We start from the raw sequence: 17,549 nt of genomic DNA, 5'->3' as shown, positions 1-17,549 counted from the left end.
CCCAGGTAGTCTTAAACTTGCAACCTTCTCCAGTAGCAGGGATTACAGGTATGTGCCACCACAACTGGCTTGATCAGTTCTTTACGTTTTTAAGTATAGTAGGGGGAATTTTTAAAGAATAGGGGTTTAAGTGAATTAGGACAAGATCTAAAAATCTCTAAGCATCACTTCCTTCATTTGTAAATAGCTGTAAGGGTTTTAAGTGACAATCCAAGAGACTGGAACTTAAGTGACCAATACTGTCAGCTATCATTAGCAATCAGTACTATCAGATGCTATTAACTTAAGAGTTTGGAAAGGCAAGAAAGGATGAGTTAATGTGGTATAATGAATCAGATTTCCAAACTGTGCAAAGATCTGGTTAGTCCTTTCAATTTTACCCTAAGGAAAAATTTTCAGAAGCTGAATCACTAACTTTATATCTAAGTTACATGGGAGAAGAAGTGGCAACCTACACTGACTGGAACATGCTCTCGAAAGAAGTCCTCGACTCAGTAACTTCTATCTACACTCAATCCTTACATCAGATCTTCCTCATCCTCCCTCCTTTACCCCCACATGCAGAATAAGTGTGAATTCAAGAAGAGAAAGAGCTGGTGAACTGTTTGGAAATAACTACTTAATCACCACACCTAAATGATTTTAAGACCAATGAGCACTTTCCTGATGACACAAAATAAGTGTGCAAGTTCAATGCCACAGAACTAACAATGGGTAACAATATGACTGGTAAAACACCCCCAGTAGAAATTCCTTTTATTTCCCCTTTGCTTCACTCTTTTGTTGAACTGGAAAGATCATGAGTGACTGTATAAGAAGTGTGAATGCTACGATGGCTAAGACAGTTATCCAATTACTTCAACAAGTAACTAACCCAACATTTCAGTACGCTGAAAGCACTATGTTAAGGTATCAAATAAAGAGTAGGATAGGTAAAGAGTAGAGAATAGAAAAGGATAGTGCTTTATGACTTCAAAATGCTAACATCAATCCTCACACCTCATCCAAACTATGAGATTTAACTTGACAAGTAACATTTACTAAGCCACTACCATCAAACAATGTGCTATAAATTTGTATATACATTACATCAACATATTCTATTTTCACAAAATTGTGAAACCACTATTCTCTCTACTTTTTAGATAAACTTATTCCCTGGAAAGTTAACATGTCCTAGCTATAGTCTACATTAAAATCATCCACAACTATCAGGGGTTATGGCTAAAAATACCATGTGTACTAGTATTACCTATTTGTTGTTTTAGTATAATTATTACTAGAACCTAGTTCACTCTCGAACATGCCCAGAATTGGATAATAAATTAAATGGTTACCAAGGTATTCTTCTAGGTAGCATAACCTTACAGTATGTATTATATTCTGCTCCACAGCCTCAGGTTCATCTTGACAAGTGCATGCCACTGCCAATAAATTAGTAAAAAAGCATGAATGATACATATACTTCACCCACCCACACAGACAGGAAATTCCACTATTAGGGGAAAAAGCAAGTAAACACTAAGAACCAATTATAGTGAGTATACATTATCAGGCAAAACAGCATACTAATGCCTACTGATCAAATACCTCATATATACAGGTAACTATGAACAAAATCCTTTTACAGACACAAATAATAACAAGGAAATTGTTAAGTACAAATATACAAACAGACTTTATGATACTTTACTCTTTCTTCTAGTATGCAAATACTCAATTCTCAGGTATCTCTTTAGTAAATGATATACATCCCACAGTACCTTCCCAGATATAAATTAGCATAATAACTAGTGTGAAAGAACAAGTAGAGCCTCAATGTCTTGTAAAAAGTGAAAAAAATAAAAAAACTAGGTGAAAATGCTAAAAATTTGCCACTCATAAATTAATTGTTTTGCTTTTTAGTTTTCAAATATATAGGTATATGAATTCATAGAAAATAAAACACCAACTAATCTGGATCACTTATTAGGAAAGTATGATTATAGATTTTGGAGGTCTTATTACTTATCTGTGAAGTATCAAAATCATGACCTTCAAACTCCTACCTGAAAAGAAATATTGTGATGATTTGTTGGGTTGTATCTAAAAATACTTTAAAAATTTACAAATGTTTAATCGATTCAAGGAAAAATCTAACTACCAGGTCAAAATTAATGACTAACATTAGATTACTAATCAAACAATTAAGTTTGTTGGGGTATTACAAAGTTCTTATTTCTGCATGGTCAGAATACATAAGTACATTTCATTTTTTTAAAACTCCCTATAGTCCACACTTGAATTTCAGATCTTCTAATATATAATTTTAAAACTTGGATGCATTCTTAACAACTAGAAAAAGATGTATCTTGTTATATGTTAAAATAAACTAATTCCTGAAGGAGCAATACTGTTTACTGACTAAATTACTGTGCATATCTCATTGAGCCTAAGACAAGATTACAAATTCAGATGGGGGATGTGATGACAGAAATATAAGAAACAGATATGTGAACTAGAACAATAACAAAGATAATAATAAAATTTAAATGTCACTACTATTTAAACCAAAGATATCAGAACTTTCATATTTAAAAATAAATATATAAAATTTACACATATTAAATATTATCAAAACTAAAAAAGTCTCAAACTACATGAATTTTTGGCTGGTCCAAAGGTAGTGAGTTATCTCAACTGAATAAGCACAGTTATAGATTGAACACCTTGTTGTGCTCTTTGCCAAGGTGGTGTTGGACACCTGTTAATTCCAGTGCCTTGGGAGGCTGATGCAGGAGGATTGAAAGCTCGGGGCCAGCTTCAGCAACCTAGTGATATCCTGTCCCAAAATAAAAAGGGCAGAGGATGTTCCTCAATGGTACAATACCCTGTCCCCCCAATCACATTAGAACAAGTGTTTATGCTGAAGAAAACTATATTGGTTGCATTAACATGATTAATTATTAACATTGCAATTATTCTTTAAAACTTGTCAATAGAGCTGGGGGATATAGCTCAGTGGTACAGTGCTTACTCAGCATGTACAAGGCCCTAGTTCAATCCTCAGTACTGTGAAAACAAAACACCAAAACACCAAAAATCCTTCACTAATTAAAAAAAAAAAGGCAAATGCTTTCAAGATATTTTCTAAAACTTTGACAAGCATAACTAAAATTTAATGGTGTTTTTTTAAAATCAGTTTTTACATGTCACTGTAAAACAAAAGAGCTGCTGAATGCTGTAAATTTTGTGTTCATTTTTTAAAAAAATTTTTAATGGTGGTAAAAAAAAGGTTGAAATGTCAATGTAATCTGTAGTTTAAACAGGGAAATTATTAGTGTGCACCAAGAATCGCCTTTCAAAAGAAAATATATTTTGAAGAAACATATTTCTTCAAAAAAAACTACAAAAACAAGTATAGCCAGTGTTTCATATGTCCCCCAGATTTGGTGTGGGCTATACATCCCTCTACTTAGTCTGATTAAGCTAATGAACTACCAAGTCTCCAACTATAGAAAGATATTGTTTAATCCAGTAATTAGATTTCTGAGAGGTTTCTTTCAGGCAACTGACAGGACAATAGTAGTTTCATATATTTTATATTAATAAACACTATGTTATACATAAAATCAAATAATAACAAATCATGATGTTCATGATGCAGACACTATACCGTTTGAAAAAAAAAAAAAAAAAAAAACTTAAAACATTAGTACACCAGGCACAGTGGTGCACAGCTACAATCCAACATAACTAGGAAAGCTGAAGAAGGATCACAAGTTCTAGGTCAGTCTGGGCGAATAAGGAAAAATGAAAATTAAAAAGGGCTGGGATATAACTCAGTGGTAGAGTACATCCCACCACCCCAGGTTTAATCCCTAGTACCAAAAAAATAAAATAAAATCATACTTATGTAGAAGTAGGGGAAAACAGTACAAAATCATATGAACAATGAGCACTTTTACTTTTTAGCTCTATACTTCAGTCCTAAACAAATGATGGTACATTCAAACAATTCAGCATTAAAAAGAAATAAACTATCAAGTCACGAAAATACCGCAGAAACTTAAATGCAAATTACTAAATCAAAGGTTACATACATATGAGTCCAATGATAATGACACTCTACAAAAGGAAAAAGGTAGGCATGGCGAGTAGAAACAGGCAGAGCAGAGCAGAGAGGACTTTTAGAACAGTAAAACTATTCTGTATGCTACAATAATGGTTGGATATTAGTTACTTCACATTTGACAAAATCCACAAAATATATAACACCAAGATTGTATGAAGATGATGAGTTAATGAAGGACCCATCAATTGCAACAAATGTACTACTCTGGTGCAGGATGTTGACAGTGGGAAAGCTGTGCATGTGTGGGGGAAAGGAGCATATTTAGAACTCTTTGTTCTTTCTACTCAATGTTGAAACTACAACACAGAGATATGTTGATTTAGCATTTACACACAAGTGAACCAAAATATTACTAGAGAATACCTACTTGTTGGGATTACAAATTTTCTTCACACTGATCTAGATGTTCCAAAGTCATTTTAATAATATTATACTGGAGTCCAAATACACACCTGAGTCTACTTCTAGACTGCTCAGTGTATTCCAGTGATCTGCCAATCCCGTCCTGCACCAATATCACATTTTTAAGTTACCTTTGTTTAATAATTTTTTTCCTCATGGCCAAGCAAATTTCCCATTCCCCTGTCTTTTTCTTTAAAAAATGTCCTGAGCTGGGGATGTAGCTCTGTGGAATGGTGTTTGCCTAGCATTTGTGAGACTCTGAGTTTGATACCCAGCACCATTTAAAAAAAAAAAAATTACTGACAATTTTCATGTTTATACCTCCAAATAAACTTCACATTTTATAAAGTACATGTTGTCAAAACTTCTAGAAAAGGCCAGTGAACATTTTAGGATAGTAATCTATCATTTAAAAAAATTTTTTTTAGAAGTTTCAAATGTAAAAGACCATGGCATTCATATAATCATATGTAAAATATATATAAATAGACTGATATATATATGTATATATATATTACATTTATGTAATTACAGCAGGCCACAGTATGCAGAGCCAAGCATGAAATACCATACACCACCTTGCCTATAAAGATTTTGGTATTGTGATTCAGTTTATACTGAGTTTAAGTATTATACTCAATAATTAACATCCCTCCACTATTAAATCGTTTTCAAAAACAACCCTAGGATTCTTCATTTATTAAAGTTCTCCTTTGTATCCCTCAGTAAAGCTGCAAAGTTATTGTTTTTGAATCCTAAAAATTTCTTGTCAGGTTATAATCCCTGGACATTTGAGGGAAGGCACTTGCACTTTGTACATTAGTGCTATAAATATTTACTAAGTATATTATTCATGGCACTTTCTGCCAATATTACAGAAAAATTGTAAATACTGCATTATGTCATCAGAATGCAACTTACTGTTATAAGTTACTTTTAAAGTGTAAATGACAATTCTTTTGGGGGACGAGGGGGCAGTAATGGAAATTGAACCAAGGGTGGCAAGCACTCTATCCCTGAGCTATGTCCCCAACCTTTTTAAAAAAATTTTATTTTAAGATAGAGTCTTGCTACATTATCCAAGCTGGCCTCAAACTTGTGATCCTTCTGCCTCAGCCTCACAAATTGCTGGGTTTCAAGCATGTGCCACCAATCCCAGCTCATTTATTTATTCTCTTAAATGTAAATCTACTTTCTTTTCCCATTCAGTAATTCATTAATAAAAGCTGAAGGAAGAGATGGGTTCAATAATGAAGCATGCCCAGCACATAAGCACTCAAATGTTTGAATAAACAGATGATTCTAATATTACTACTTTCCAAAATCTCACAAAAAGCTATAGCACCAAGATTTAAGAAACTAAACACACACACACACACACACACACACGCACTCACACATGCACACACAGATATAAAGAACAAAAGAAAATAAAGAGGGTGTGGCTGGAATGCAGACAGACAAGTGGTAACTGATCAATGTAGGTGACAAGAGACTTGAAGGCTGCTAGCATCTTTAAAACTGGAAGTGAAGGGAAGTAAATTAAACAGAATTCAGTAAAAGCTGTTTAGAAAACAGCTAGGTCCTTCAATCCCCTCTGCTTCTCAAAGCTACTGGGACTGCTGCCAGATGAGTTCAAAAAGAAAAAAGAAAATAAGCATCTCGGAGGAAACGGGCAGGGAAAAGAAAATGCCTTAAATGTGTATGTGTGTATATAAATATAAATATATACATATATGTATATATATATATATCCTAAAAAGCACAAGTTATGATTTTTGCAACAATTAGAGAAAGCTAAAAAGTCAACATTCAAAAGACAAAATAAAAGGAAGGGAATGAACGAGGAGGAAAAGTGAGAGATTATACCTGGAAATTTAAAATAAGACATACAAGACTGCAAAATACATGCAGTTTTCCAGAGAACTAGTCTAAAAAATCCAATATCTGACTGCTTCAAAAAGAATAAAAAGATGAGAGGAAAAACACCAATAAATCTGTCAGAAGTGATAGATACAAGTTGCCATATTTAAAAAGTTCTGCCTTTTGACTTTCAGTTCAGGAGACTGAAGCACAAGTTTCTTCGTTGTCCTGAGTCCAGGTTCTTCTGACATTAGCCACCTCCACAATGCTGTCCAGATTGGACCTCAAGATCAAAGTCATATGCCTGAGGTGCACAGGGTGACAAGATCATGACTATGTCTGCCATGAGGTCTATCTCCAAAAAGAAAAAAAGGTTAGTGATGACATCCCCAAGGCAACCGGTGAATGAAAGGGTCTAAGGATGATGAAACTGACCATTTAGAACCCAACAGGGTCAGGGTGAAGTAGTATCTTCTACCTTTGCCCTCATCATCAAAGCCCTCAAGGAACCAAGAGTCAAAAATAAACAGAAAAAAACTTAAAACACAGGGCAAATATCACTTTCAATATAACTGTCAACATTGTTCCAAAGAACTTTTTGGAACCACTGAAAAGATGCTGTGGACTGCCTCATCTGTGAGATGCAATATTGATGGAAGTCACCATCAAGACATCACGCATGACATCAATAGAGGTACAGTGGAATGTCCCCAAATCAAGAAGTACAAGGGAAAATATTTTAATAAAGCATTGACAACCAGAAATAAAGTTTAAAAAATTAAGAAGTTCATACTCATACTGTATGTCAATGCGAAATGGGACAAGAATCTACAAATATCTAAGCAACGGGGACATGAAAGGAATCAGTGATATTTAAAAAAAAAAAGCATCAGAATCATTTTAGTCTTATCAACAGATCTACAGAACAATACCTTCAAAATTCCAAAGAAAAGAATTCTATGCCCAGCCAAACTATTGGCATGATACTGCTTAATATTCAAGGTCTCAAAAAGTTAACTACCATATACTTTTTCTTAAACTACTAAAGATGTGATACACCAAAGTGACACAAGAAATCAAGAGGAAGGCAATGGACAAAGTCAACAGAGGGGTGCAATACAGAAGTAAAATGAGAGGGAATCAGACACACAGTAAAAGGATATCAAGTGAAGACTAATATGCACCAAATATAGAGAGCTAATAATCCAGATTGGAGTAATGTGATTCAGGTGAATGTGAGTAGAACAATATGACTTGATGGCTATTATGACAAAGAAACATTTCCTAAAAAAAAACAAGAGGCTAGGCTCAATGGTAGAGCACTTGCCTAGCACACACAAGGCCCTGGGTTCATCCCCAGCCCTATAATATATAAAAAATGAAAACCACTAAATACTATTGGTTCTGGCCCAGGTTTTAATCTATATTTAACTCAGCTTAACCATATGATAATGAAGTTCCTTTTCCATCCTTTGTGTTCAGCTCCCTTACTGGACCAAAAGAGCATTGCTTTAATCTAATCTTAAAACAAGATAACAGAGTGGCCTATTCCCACAAACTTTTCTACTGCATGCTCTTGCCTGACTCACAATACAACCCTGCTAGGTAATAACTGCGGAGTCCTATTTCCAAAGATCTGCTCAAGGATTCCCCAGGAAGAGCTTTAGCAGAAATTCTAGAAGCTGAAGCTAAACTACAAACCAGAAATTGTATTCACACTATTTTCTCTTAGGAACTTTCATAAACCAAAGAACATGTAGCTGAAAGATACATATAAAGGAGACAACTATTAAAAAAAAAAAAAAAGGAATGAATAACAGGAATTCAGGATAGGAAGAAGGAGGGGGCATAAATAATCATGTTAAGGGAGAGTATTAAAGAAGTTGAGGTACTGGTATCTCCTAGGTGATGGGTATATGGGTATCCAGTTTTTCTAAAACTTACATTATTTTGTACTTTGTTTCCACACATAAACAGTTCACTCTTTGAGGAGGAAGACCTAACAAATAGGTAACTTGAAAGCCAACTAAACTTGCACAACTATTATTTGACCAGTATTACTTTTAACTTTTCAATTTGTCAAAATACCTACCTTCTAGATAGATATACTACCTCCTGTATGAAAAGATATAAGTAAATGGCTATTTATCTCAACAATGTTTGAAATGGCAAAAGGCTGTAAATACTGGTCATAAATACAGAAATAACTGTTAAAACCACACCATGTAACAATCCTATCAAAAAAAGAAAAGTGAGTGCTTTATGTGTTGATATGAAATGCTCTGAGAAATATCAGACAAAAATGCAATGTACCAGAATACTGTGGAAGATGGCTTTTTTTAAAAATCAGATTTGCTTATATATACAAAATGTCTATAAAAAGAGAAAAGAATGGATAATGCTGGTTCCCTCAAGAGATGACCTGCCTAAATAGGAATTGGCTTGAGAAGATTTCACTGTAGATTCTTGTACAAATCCTGTTTTTTGTTTGTTTGTTTTGGTGGGTACTGGGGATTTAATTCAGGGGCGCTCAACCACTGAGCCATATCCCCAGCCTTATTTTATATTTTATCTGGAGATAGGGTCTCACTGAGTTGCTTAGTACCTCACTGTTGCTGAGGCTGGCTTTGAACTCTCGATCCTCCTGTCTCAGCCTCTTGAGCCACTGGGGTGGCACAAGGCACAATTCCTGAGTTTTGAACAGTGTTAAGATTACCTATTCACAAACACAGTTGTAAAAAAACAGGAAAAAAAATTAGCCCACGCAGAATTTTAATTCTATAGAAGACCAAATACATATCTTTCAAAGTTTAAAATACACAGAAAAGTTCTTCTAGGATAAAATTAAACAATTTACTCCACCCAAATTTGACACATCCAGTTTTACTTTACAAAATCAAACTAAATATATATTCATGTTTGTATACACCACAATGTGTCTAGATTCTAAAGTAATAATGTGCAATTTGAAAGTCACTACCTACATATGGCTAATTAAAGTTAAATATTGTTTAAAATTAATATCCTTGAATGACCTAGGCACATTTTCACATGGCTTAAATGCCATGTGAGATGAGTGGCTACTATACTGGACAGCACACTAGTATTTCCATTATCACAGAAAGTTCTCTTGAATGGCCCTTTTATAGAAGGATCCTCAACTGAAGAAAATGAAACTAGGAAACTAGGTGGTTGGGGATAGGCAAGAGATATATTTTTCACATTAAAAGGACTTAGCCTGTGCCAGGCCAATGTGCATAATGTATTTCGTGTTAACACAATTTCTATTGCTATCAGTATAATTGGTTCCCTTTGTAATTCTATGTATTTTATTTAATGCATTTAAAAACATTCTGAAATGTGTTTGATTCCTACTGCAAAAAAAAAAAAAAGAAAATCTTATAATGGGTTATAAACTTCACCAGACTACTAAGGGATCAATTCAAATTTTTGACCAGAAGCATGTATTATTAAGTCAAGAAAAAAAAATTATAAAAATACAGTATATGCTAAATACCATTATCTATTAACCAAATTCCAAAACAAACTTTATAAACTAAAACACAGCAAAAATTAAAGTACAAGTTTAAATGAAAAAAACAAAAACACAAAAAAAACCTCCTATTCCCACAATCCAAAATCCAGTATAAACCTTTCAGAGAAATTATTTTATATTTAATTTAATTATACTGTCATTATATATTAATGTTTACATTAATATACAAACATATTGGTATATATTGATTATGTAATATTTGTATATTTTATATTTACTTGTGTATAATGATGATGTATGCATCAATTTTATCCCTGATGTACAAGTTTTACTAAAAGTAAAGAGTTGGCAGTTTTATTTTGGTTGAATTTTATTTTCATTTTTCTTAAACAGGACAATAACGAAGTTTGAGAACTAGGTTTGAGTTCTGACTCTCATTCAGGAACTATGTGATAGATAGGAAAAAAGTTTACCTGAAATATGAATTCCTTACCTATGAACCATTCATTTCATTCAATAAAAAAACACAAGAAAAAGATGTTCCATTTCATCTTTTCATTAAGTATCAGATTTTCTTGACTTAATTAATACTTAAATTATCAGACAGTATTGATAGAGGCTACTGACCCATAAGAATTTTTATAGCAACATTAACATATTCACATAAAAATAAAAATTTTATTGACTGTCTTTATAATCAACAGCAAGAAAGAATATTTTAACTAATTTCTGTATAGTAGTTTGTTGTAACAAGCTTAAAATACACAATAAATGCATATAAATGTGTTTTAGCTGAACCTTTTTCTAAACAATTGTTCGACTTTGCCAAACCTTTCACCAAAATTACTAAAAGTACTTAGGTAGTTTAGTCAAGACTAAATTCCACATTTGTAAATCTTTACTAAAATTGTTTCACTAGCAAAATATTTTAACTGGCAAATCCAGACTGAAAAATCATAAGAAATGGCCAACTGATTTCTTTAGAAATCTACTTTAAAAGTTCTAGACCAGTTACTAAATACAATTAGTACACAGTCCATCCTCCATGTCTGCAGGCTTGTTATTGGCAGATTCAATCAACCTTGGATGAAATATTCCGGGAAAAAAAAAAAAAAGTATCTATATTGAACATGTACAAAATTTTCTTGTCATTATTCCCTAAACAATACAGTAGGGCAATTATGTAGCACTGACTTTGTAGTATGTCTTATAATTAATTTAGAGATGACTTCAAGTATACAGGAGGCTGTGCATAGGTTATATGCAAATGCTACACCATTTTATATATAGGACCTTGAGCATCTGCAGATTTTGGTGTATCTGTGGGGGGACTGGGGGTCCTGGAACCAATCTCCTTGGATACCAAGGACTACTCTAACTGCTTGGTCAATCCTCCAATTCAGAAATTGAGGTGCTATTTTCTTAGGATTCTTAATTTTTGTGTGATCTTGGGGAAAATTAGTCACACAATGTTAATCTCCGTGCCTTGGTTTCCTCATCTGTGGAATAAGAATAATACTGCCTACATTATAGGGTTGCTGTAAGGATGATATGAATATATGTAAAGGAATCAGCACAATACCTGACTTACATTAAGTGCTATGTTAGCAATTACTAAATAATAAAGTTCTGCTTACACTAAAAAATAGCTGTTATACACAGGTCATGTTTAAAAGGTCATTTTTGTTTGTTTGTTTTCTGAGTTTGTTGTTCAGAACTCTAAATCCATGCTTAGATCTGTTTCAACAGAAACTAAACAGTGTGACTAAACTTCAGCTTCCCATTATTTCTATGGAACAATACTTTCTAAAGTTATGCTTCTGACCACGTTCTCAGGTATTTTAGAGCAAAATGGCTCTTTTTTTTTTCCTTCAGACATGACTAGGGATTTCTGAAGGAACATTTGATTTTTATGGTTAAGGATAGGAGTGGGAAGAATATCTGAGGGAAGGAGATCATAGGCTTTGTATTTCTTGCTCATGGCCAAGGATTGATAATCAAAAGGCTGCAGAATTTCCTAGTAAAGAAAAAAGATGTGTGTATAAATGGATATATCTGCATGGAACACACTGATAGAATATTAACCTTATCTAATTCTTCAAAGCTGACAAATTCTCATCTTTGAATATTTCATTTAAAAATCAGAATCAGGGGCTGGGGATATAGCATAGTGGGTAGAGTGCTTGCCTTGCAAGCATAAGGCCCTGCGTTCAATCCCCAGCACCAAAAAAAAAAAAAAAAAAAAAAATCAAAATCATCTTAAAATGTCTTATTCCCAATTTTTCAACTAAACTTAGAAATTCCAACAGTCCCTATAACAGAGATATTAAAATGAGACTATAACCCATGCTCATTTTCATTTCTAAAGTCTCTAACAAAGATGGTGCAACTCAAATGTGACAGATGATAAAGGAAATTTCTAGTGAAAGCAGGGAAGAAAAAGGAGAAATTACCATTGATAGAAAAATTATTTCACAGGTTCCTTACTAAGTAGAGGACTGCTGGTAATTCCATTATACTCTAAATCTTACATAAATTAAACAGAACATTTTACAAAAGTGTTATCTGCCCACAATTTTCTGTTCAAGTTAGATTAAGCTTACATAATTCACTTTACATATGATTCTCGGCAATTTCAATGAATAAACTGTATATCTACACTAAGTTTACTGAAGTCACATAACTAGGCATATTAATTCGGAGTATAAAGTGAAATGAAGTTTGGGACATGAATGCTAGAACCAAATTTATTTGGTTTATTAATCAACTTTGATATATTGGATTCTTCCATTAAAACAAAAACACCTATACTAATTTGTGAAGTCTGCCAATTAACAAACAGTATTTCATAGACAAACTCATTGAATTTTATAACACAACACTTACTTGTCAATATGTATTTAAGCCTTATTTAAACTCTCTACAATTCAAAGCATGTTTCTAAAGTATAAAAAAGGAAACATTAAATCATCTGGCTGTTCAAGTTGATTCACTTAAGAAATTAATATACAGTTTAAATAGTTCAAGATACAATGTAAAAACAAGTAAAATTACATGCCTTCAATTAAACTAAAGAATTCAAAATTTATCTTACCTTAAAAAGAAATACAAGTCCAAAAAGTGTGTGGGGGTGGTGGGAGAGAATAATAAAGAATGCAGAATGAAGATAAAGTGATTTCTTTCTTTTTCTACAAAGATGAGCCACTGGAGGTAAGATGGCCTGGGGACACACTGACTTACCATCTTAACTAATACCAATTCTAATTTTGACCTAGCCACAATTCAAATGCCAATAGGATGACAGAGAGTACAGTTTGTTCCAATGTTAAAAATTGTCACACTACCTGTAAAGAAGTAAAATGCTCCCCTTAATTTTCCCTTTCAAACTTCTTGTCACTTTAATATCTGTAAGCCCTATTTTAATGTAACTAAACTCATACACACAATTTAAAACCTTTCAAGGATTTAAAATGACTAATATTTTATTTAATTTTCACTGACAAAAACTACCAAATCTCTATGAAATAAGCAGATAAGCAGGAAAGGCCCATGGCTTTTTAAGTGCTTATGATTATGGGCAGTAAGAAAAAGGCATTAAAAGTAGCAATGAAATATGACTTTTAGTTTTCAGCAATAGTACCCCAATACTAATCAATTGCTTAAAAAAAAAAAAAAAAATACAGGCTGGGGTTGTAGCTCAGTGGTACAGTGCTTGCCTAGCACATGTGAGGCACTGGGTTCAATCCTCAGCACCACATAAAATAAATAAATAAAATAAAGGTATTGTGTCCAGCTATAACTAAAAAAATAAAAATTTTAAAAAATCCAAGGCTAGGGGTACAAATCATTGGTAGAGTGTATGATTATTATGTGGGAGGCTCTGGGTTCAAGCTCTAGTGCCAAAATTAAATAATAAAACTGTCAAAAGGAATACTACATGATTAGCCTGTGGACAAGGGTGCATAAAAATAGTGAAAATTCGTATTTCTCACTAAAAATGCATACTTTGATACTATTTTACATATAACCCCAAACTACTATAGTTTCAACCTAGATTTTACAGTTTTAAGTTTTGGGGTTGTTCATCTCCCCAATTTTTTTCTTTTTTTAAATATAATTCATCTTCCTAAATTTAAACACATTATCCAAATCTCCCTGGGCCAGGACTAGAACACTGTATCAGTGACCACAACACTGGGAATTAAGCTTCTTAAAAGTTTCCCTGAACAAGGTATAGAATCACATTTTGTATTAACTTTGTATCCTTTGCTACACCACCCAAAACATATCAAGGGCTATAAATATTTACTGACTCAAAATAGTCCTTTTCCACTTTGCAGGTATAGTTTGTGTTGAAACAAACCTGAATAGCTTTACAAATCCGAAGGACCATAAATGTTACTGATGAAAACTGTACAGAACACATTACTGTTTTATCATTTAAAGATTTTTAAGCCTTCTCTCCATTACCATTGTAACCCTTTTTCTTGACACTGGTATAGTGGCTAGGAGCAGATACCATCAAAAGTGGACATCAGAATCTCTTAAGGGGGGTTTTAATTTTACGTATTTATTCTTGTTGTTATATAGCTTTAACGTTCTAAAGTCAGTTAATTTTATTAGGTACTTAAGAGAGGTTCCAGTCAATCTAATTTCAAGAAACATAAATGAAAACTGGTGCCAATAAAGAAGCAATGAAACCGAAAAACTGCCTTAAATTCTGGAAACAAATAAGGACAGTTTGCATCAATGTAATATAAAATAAGCTACTGTGTAGTCTATGGAATAATTTTTTAAAGAAGTCTTTTAAAAGTCAAAACAAACTGGTAAACCAAAATCACAAGTTACCATATAAAGATTCACAAAAATACCTGACAAGGAAAATCTACCACTGGTTTCACAGTGTCAAATGTTTTCTGGTTGCTCATATACTCCATTATGTATCTGAGACATTATCACATATGTGTGACAATCAGTAAACGCAAGACAGGCCCAGAAGTTTCAATAAGCCAGTGTCAAAAACTCAAACTACAGCAAAAATATCCCCAGCCTCAGGGGTAACTACCAACTTTCTGGCCTGAGATTAATTTGCTTTAAGGATGTTTAAAATGGTGCCTAAATTGAGAGGAAACTCTGTAGCATGAATGAAAATGAAAAATTCAAACGGACAAGCACTCTTAAAATAAAAGTTTCTACTTCCAATTCACTGTGTCTTAGAAATCTTCCAGGCGATGAAGACACGGAAGAACAGATGGATCTAGACACGATCGCATTCTCTGAGGCGTGCGCACTGTGCGGAAAGGATGAATGAATGGAAGACAGGCGCGTGTGAAATGCAGCAGGTCCGGCCGGCAAGCCGACCGGCAGCAGCGATCAGTAGGCCTCGCTCCTCCCCCTTCCCTCCTCCATGACAGCCCAGTCCCAAGCATGGAGGGGCGAGGACAATGTGATCCCCCTTCTCACCACCACCCTCATTCTACTTAGAAAGCTTAACCACCCGACACCAAGGTTTCCTCCCTATCCCAAACCTTTTTCGCCTCCCCAGCCGCCAACCCCGGCAACTCTCTGGTGCGCTGGAGTAACATGCGCTCGCCCCTCTCGTCTCCCCTCGGCGAGATCGAAGCTTCTCCGCGCGTGCCGCGGCTCCACTCCCGCCTATCCCACCCCCTCGTACCGCGCGCCCACCGGCTTCCCAGCCCACCGGTCTAATGAAGACCCTCGCGCGCCAGGCACCCGAGCCCCTCAGCAGGAGCGCTGGAAGGAGGGAGGGAGATGGAAAGGCTGCCCCGAGGCTCCCTCCTCCATCTCATTCCAGATCGGCTCGCCGCCCACCCTCCCCGCGGATCCCGGTGCTCGCTCGGAGACGGCCCCGCGCCCTCCTATCACGAAGACAATCCCACACACCTAGCCCCGAGCCACCGTCATCCTACACCCTTGTAGACAACGCGCGGCTCCGCAGGAGGCGCCACGCCGCCCCTCCCCCACTAGCTCCCCCAGTTCTCGGGCCCCCACCAGAACGTGTGGTCTACACGCCGCCTCGGTCAGCCTCCAGGGCACCCCCAGTTGCCCGCGGAAGGTCAGGCCCAAGAAGAGGGGGAGGGGGCGGCAAGGGATAGCGTGCGCGCCGGGAACGCAGTCCCGCGGGGTCCCTCAGTCCGAAGGGAGACAGAGCGCGGGGACCCGTGGGGGTGGGGGCCAAAGGCAATACTCACCGGTTCCACAGTCGCCATCTTAGATCGATCTGATCGCACAACCGCTCCTGAAGGGGGGGGTGAGAGGAAAAAAATGAGATTCAAACCGGATTGGCCGGCTACTGTCCACGTGACGGACGTGTCCGTTTGGCCCTGGCGGCGCCTGCGCAAGACTGCGGCTGCGTGTGTAACAAGAGGCTTCTGGGAAGTGGAGTTTCTCTCCTCTCTCTCCTCTCTCTCCTCTCTCTCTCCTCTCTCTCCTCTCCCTCTCTCTCTCTCTCTCTCTCTCTCTCTCTCTCTCTCTCTCTCTCTCTCTCTCTCTCTCTCTCTCTCTCTCTCCCTCTCCCTCTCTCTCCTCTCCCTCTCTCTCCTCTCCCTCTCTCTCTCTCTCTCTCTCTCTCTCTCTCTCTCTCTCTCCACCCCCTCCTCTCTCTCTCTCCACCCCCCTTTTTTTTAACGCAAAGACTTTTTTTAATAAAAAGTGACTGATCACGTGGTCGTTCAGCGGGTCCGGCACTCGCGTGCTGTGGAGTGATTTTCAGTCCTCTGCTCTTCCGCCTGAATAGTGCGGTCGTACTTACTGCTTGGCATGCCTAATGTACCCTTTGTCGCCCGGTCCTCCCATCTTCCCCAGGAGGTTGGGAACCGCAGGCTCAGCACACACAATAAGGCTTCATTTGCTTAGTTGAGGTCCTAGGACAAGTTGCATGTGCGTTTATTTAGTTTTCTTTTGACTTCCCACCATTTTCTCTTTGGTTTCAAAAAGAGTTTGCGATGGAGAGTCGTTTAATCAATCAACCGTGCCCCGGCTCCACTAGTGCTGGTGATCACTTGTTGCCATCACTGCGGAAAGGGATAGGCGGAACCGCCCGCGGTACCCACTTGCCGCGGCTGGGGGAAGGGGGAGTGCACCCGACAGTTTTTTCTGTTCCAAATCCTGAGAGTAAGACCTCAGGGATAAATCTTGCTGGAAGTAAAAATTATTTGGAAGTTCTGTCCAGTCGGTTCCAATATTCTGATTTAACTTGAACGGAAATAGCCTAAGCCCAGGTGCCAGCCAGGGAAGCCACTCTGGGCTCCGCTGACTAAGCCCTGGACTAACCGTCAGGAGTCGTTAAGCCGGTCAACTATGACTCTTGACGTTGACTCATTCTCCTTAGGGAGTGACTTAATCATTCTGTACTTCTGTTTTTTCATTTATGAACCGAAGGTGATAATACACTTACCTCACAAGGGTGTGCTGTGGTAATGACTGTAACCAGCTTTGAAAATACATCGGACTCTGTAAATGCTTCATAATAAGCAACCAAGTGCCTTCCTAAAGATCAGCTGCTTTCCCTGCCATTGTTTTTTTAAACAATGTTTTTTTTTAATTTTTCTTTTGTTTACTTTGTTACATTATGATGTGTAGCAATGCAATTTTAAAGTTTCAAGATCATTTTTTTTCTTTATAACTGTAGCTGACCTCAATACATGCTTTAAT

At 36.2% G+C, this 17,549-nt stretch overlaps 1 protein-coding gene across 3 annotated transcripts in view; it reads right to left on the bottom strand.

The window, feature by feature from the left end:
• EIF4E (eukaryotic translation initiation factor 4E) overlaps positions 1–17,085 on the bottom strand; it is a 40,381-nt gene extending 23,296 nt beyond the window's left edge. The window contains exons 1-2 of one of the 3 annotated variants that reach the window (XM_079153854.1): positions 16,648–17,085; positions 16,088–16,134 (exon numbers count right to left, since the gene is read on the bottom strand). In XM_079153854.1, coding sequence (XP_079009980.1) covers positions 16,088–16,134; positions 16,648–16,657 — 57 coding nt within the window. In that variant the 5' untranslated portion in view covers positions 16,658–17,085. The other 2 variants (XM_079153855.1, XM_079153856.1) reach the window with 2 other exon arrangements.
• Positions 17,086–17,549: the final 464 nt, after the last annotated feature.

The sequence above is a fragment of the Sciurus vulgaris genome, assembly GCF_902686455.1.
Source record: "Sciurus vulgaris genome assembly, chromosome: 9".
NCBI lineage: Eukaryota > Metazoa > Chordata > Mammalia > Rodentia > Sciuridae > Sciurus > Sciurus vulgaris.
This window is presented reverse-complemented; position numbering and strand designations above follow the sequence as displayed.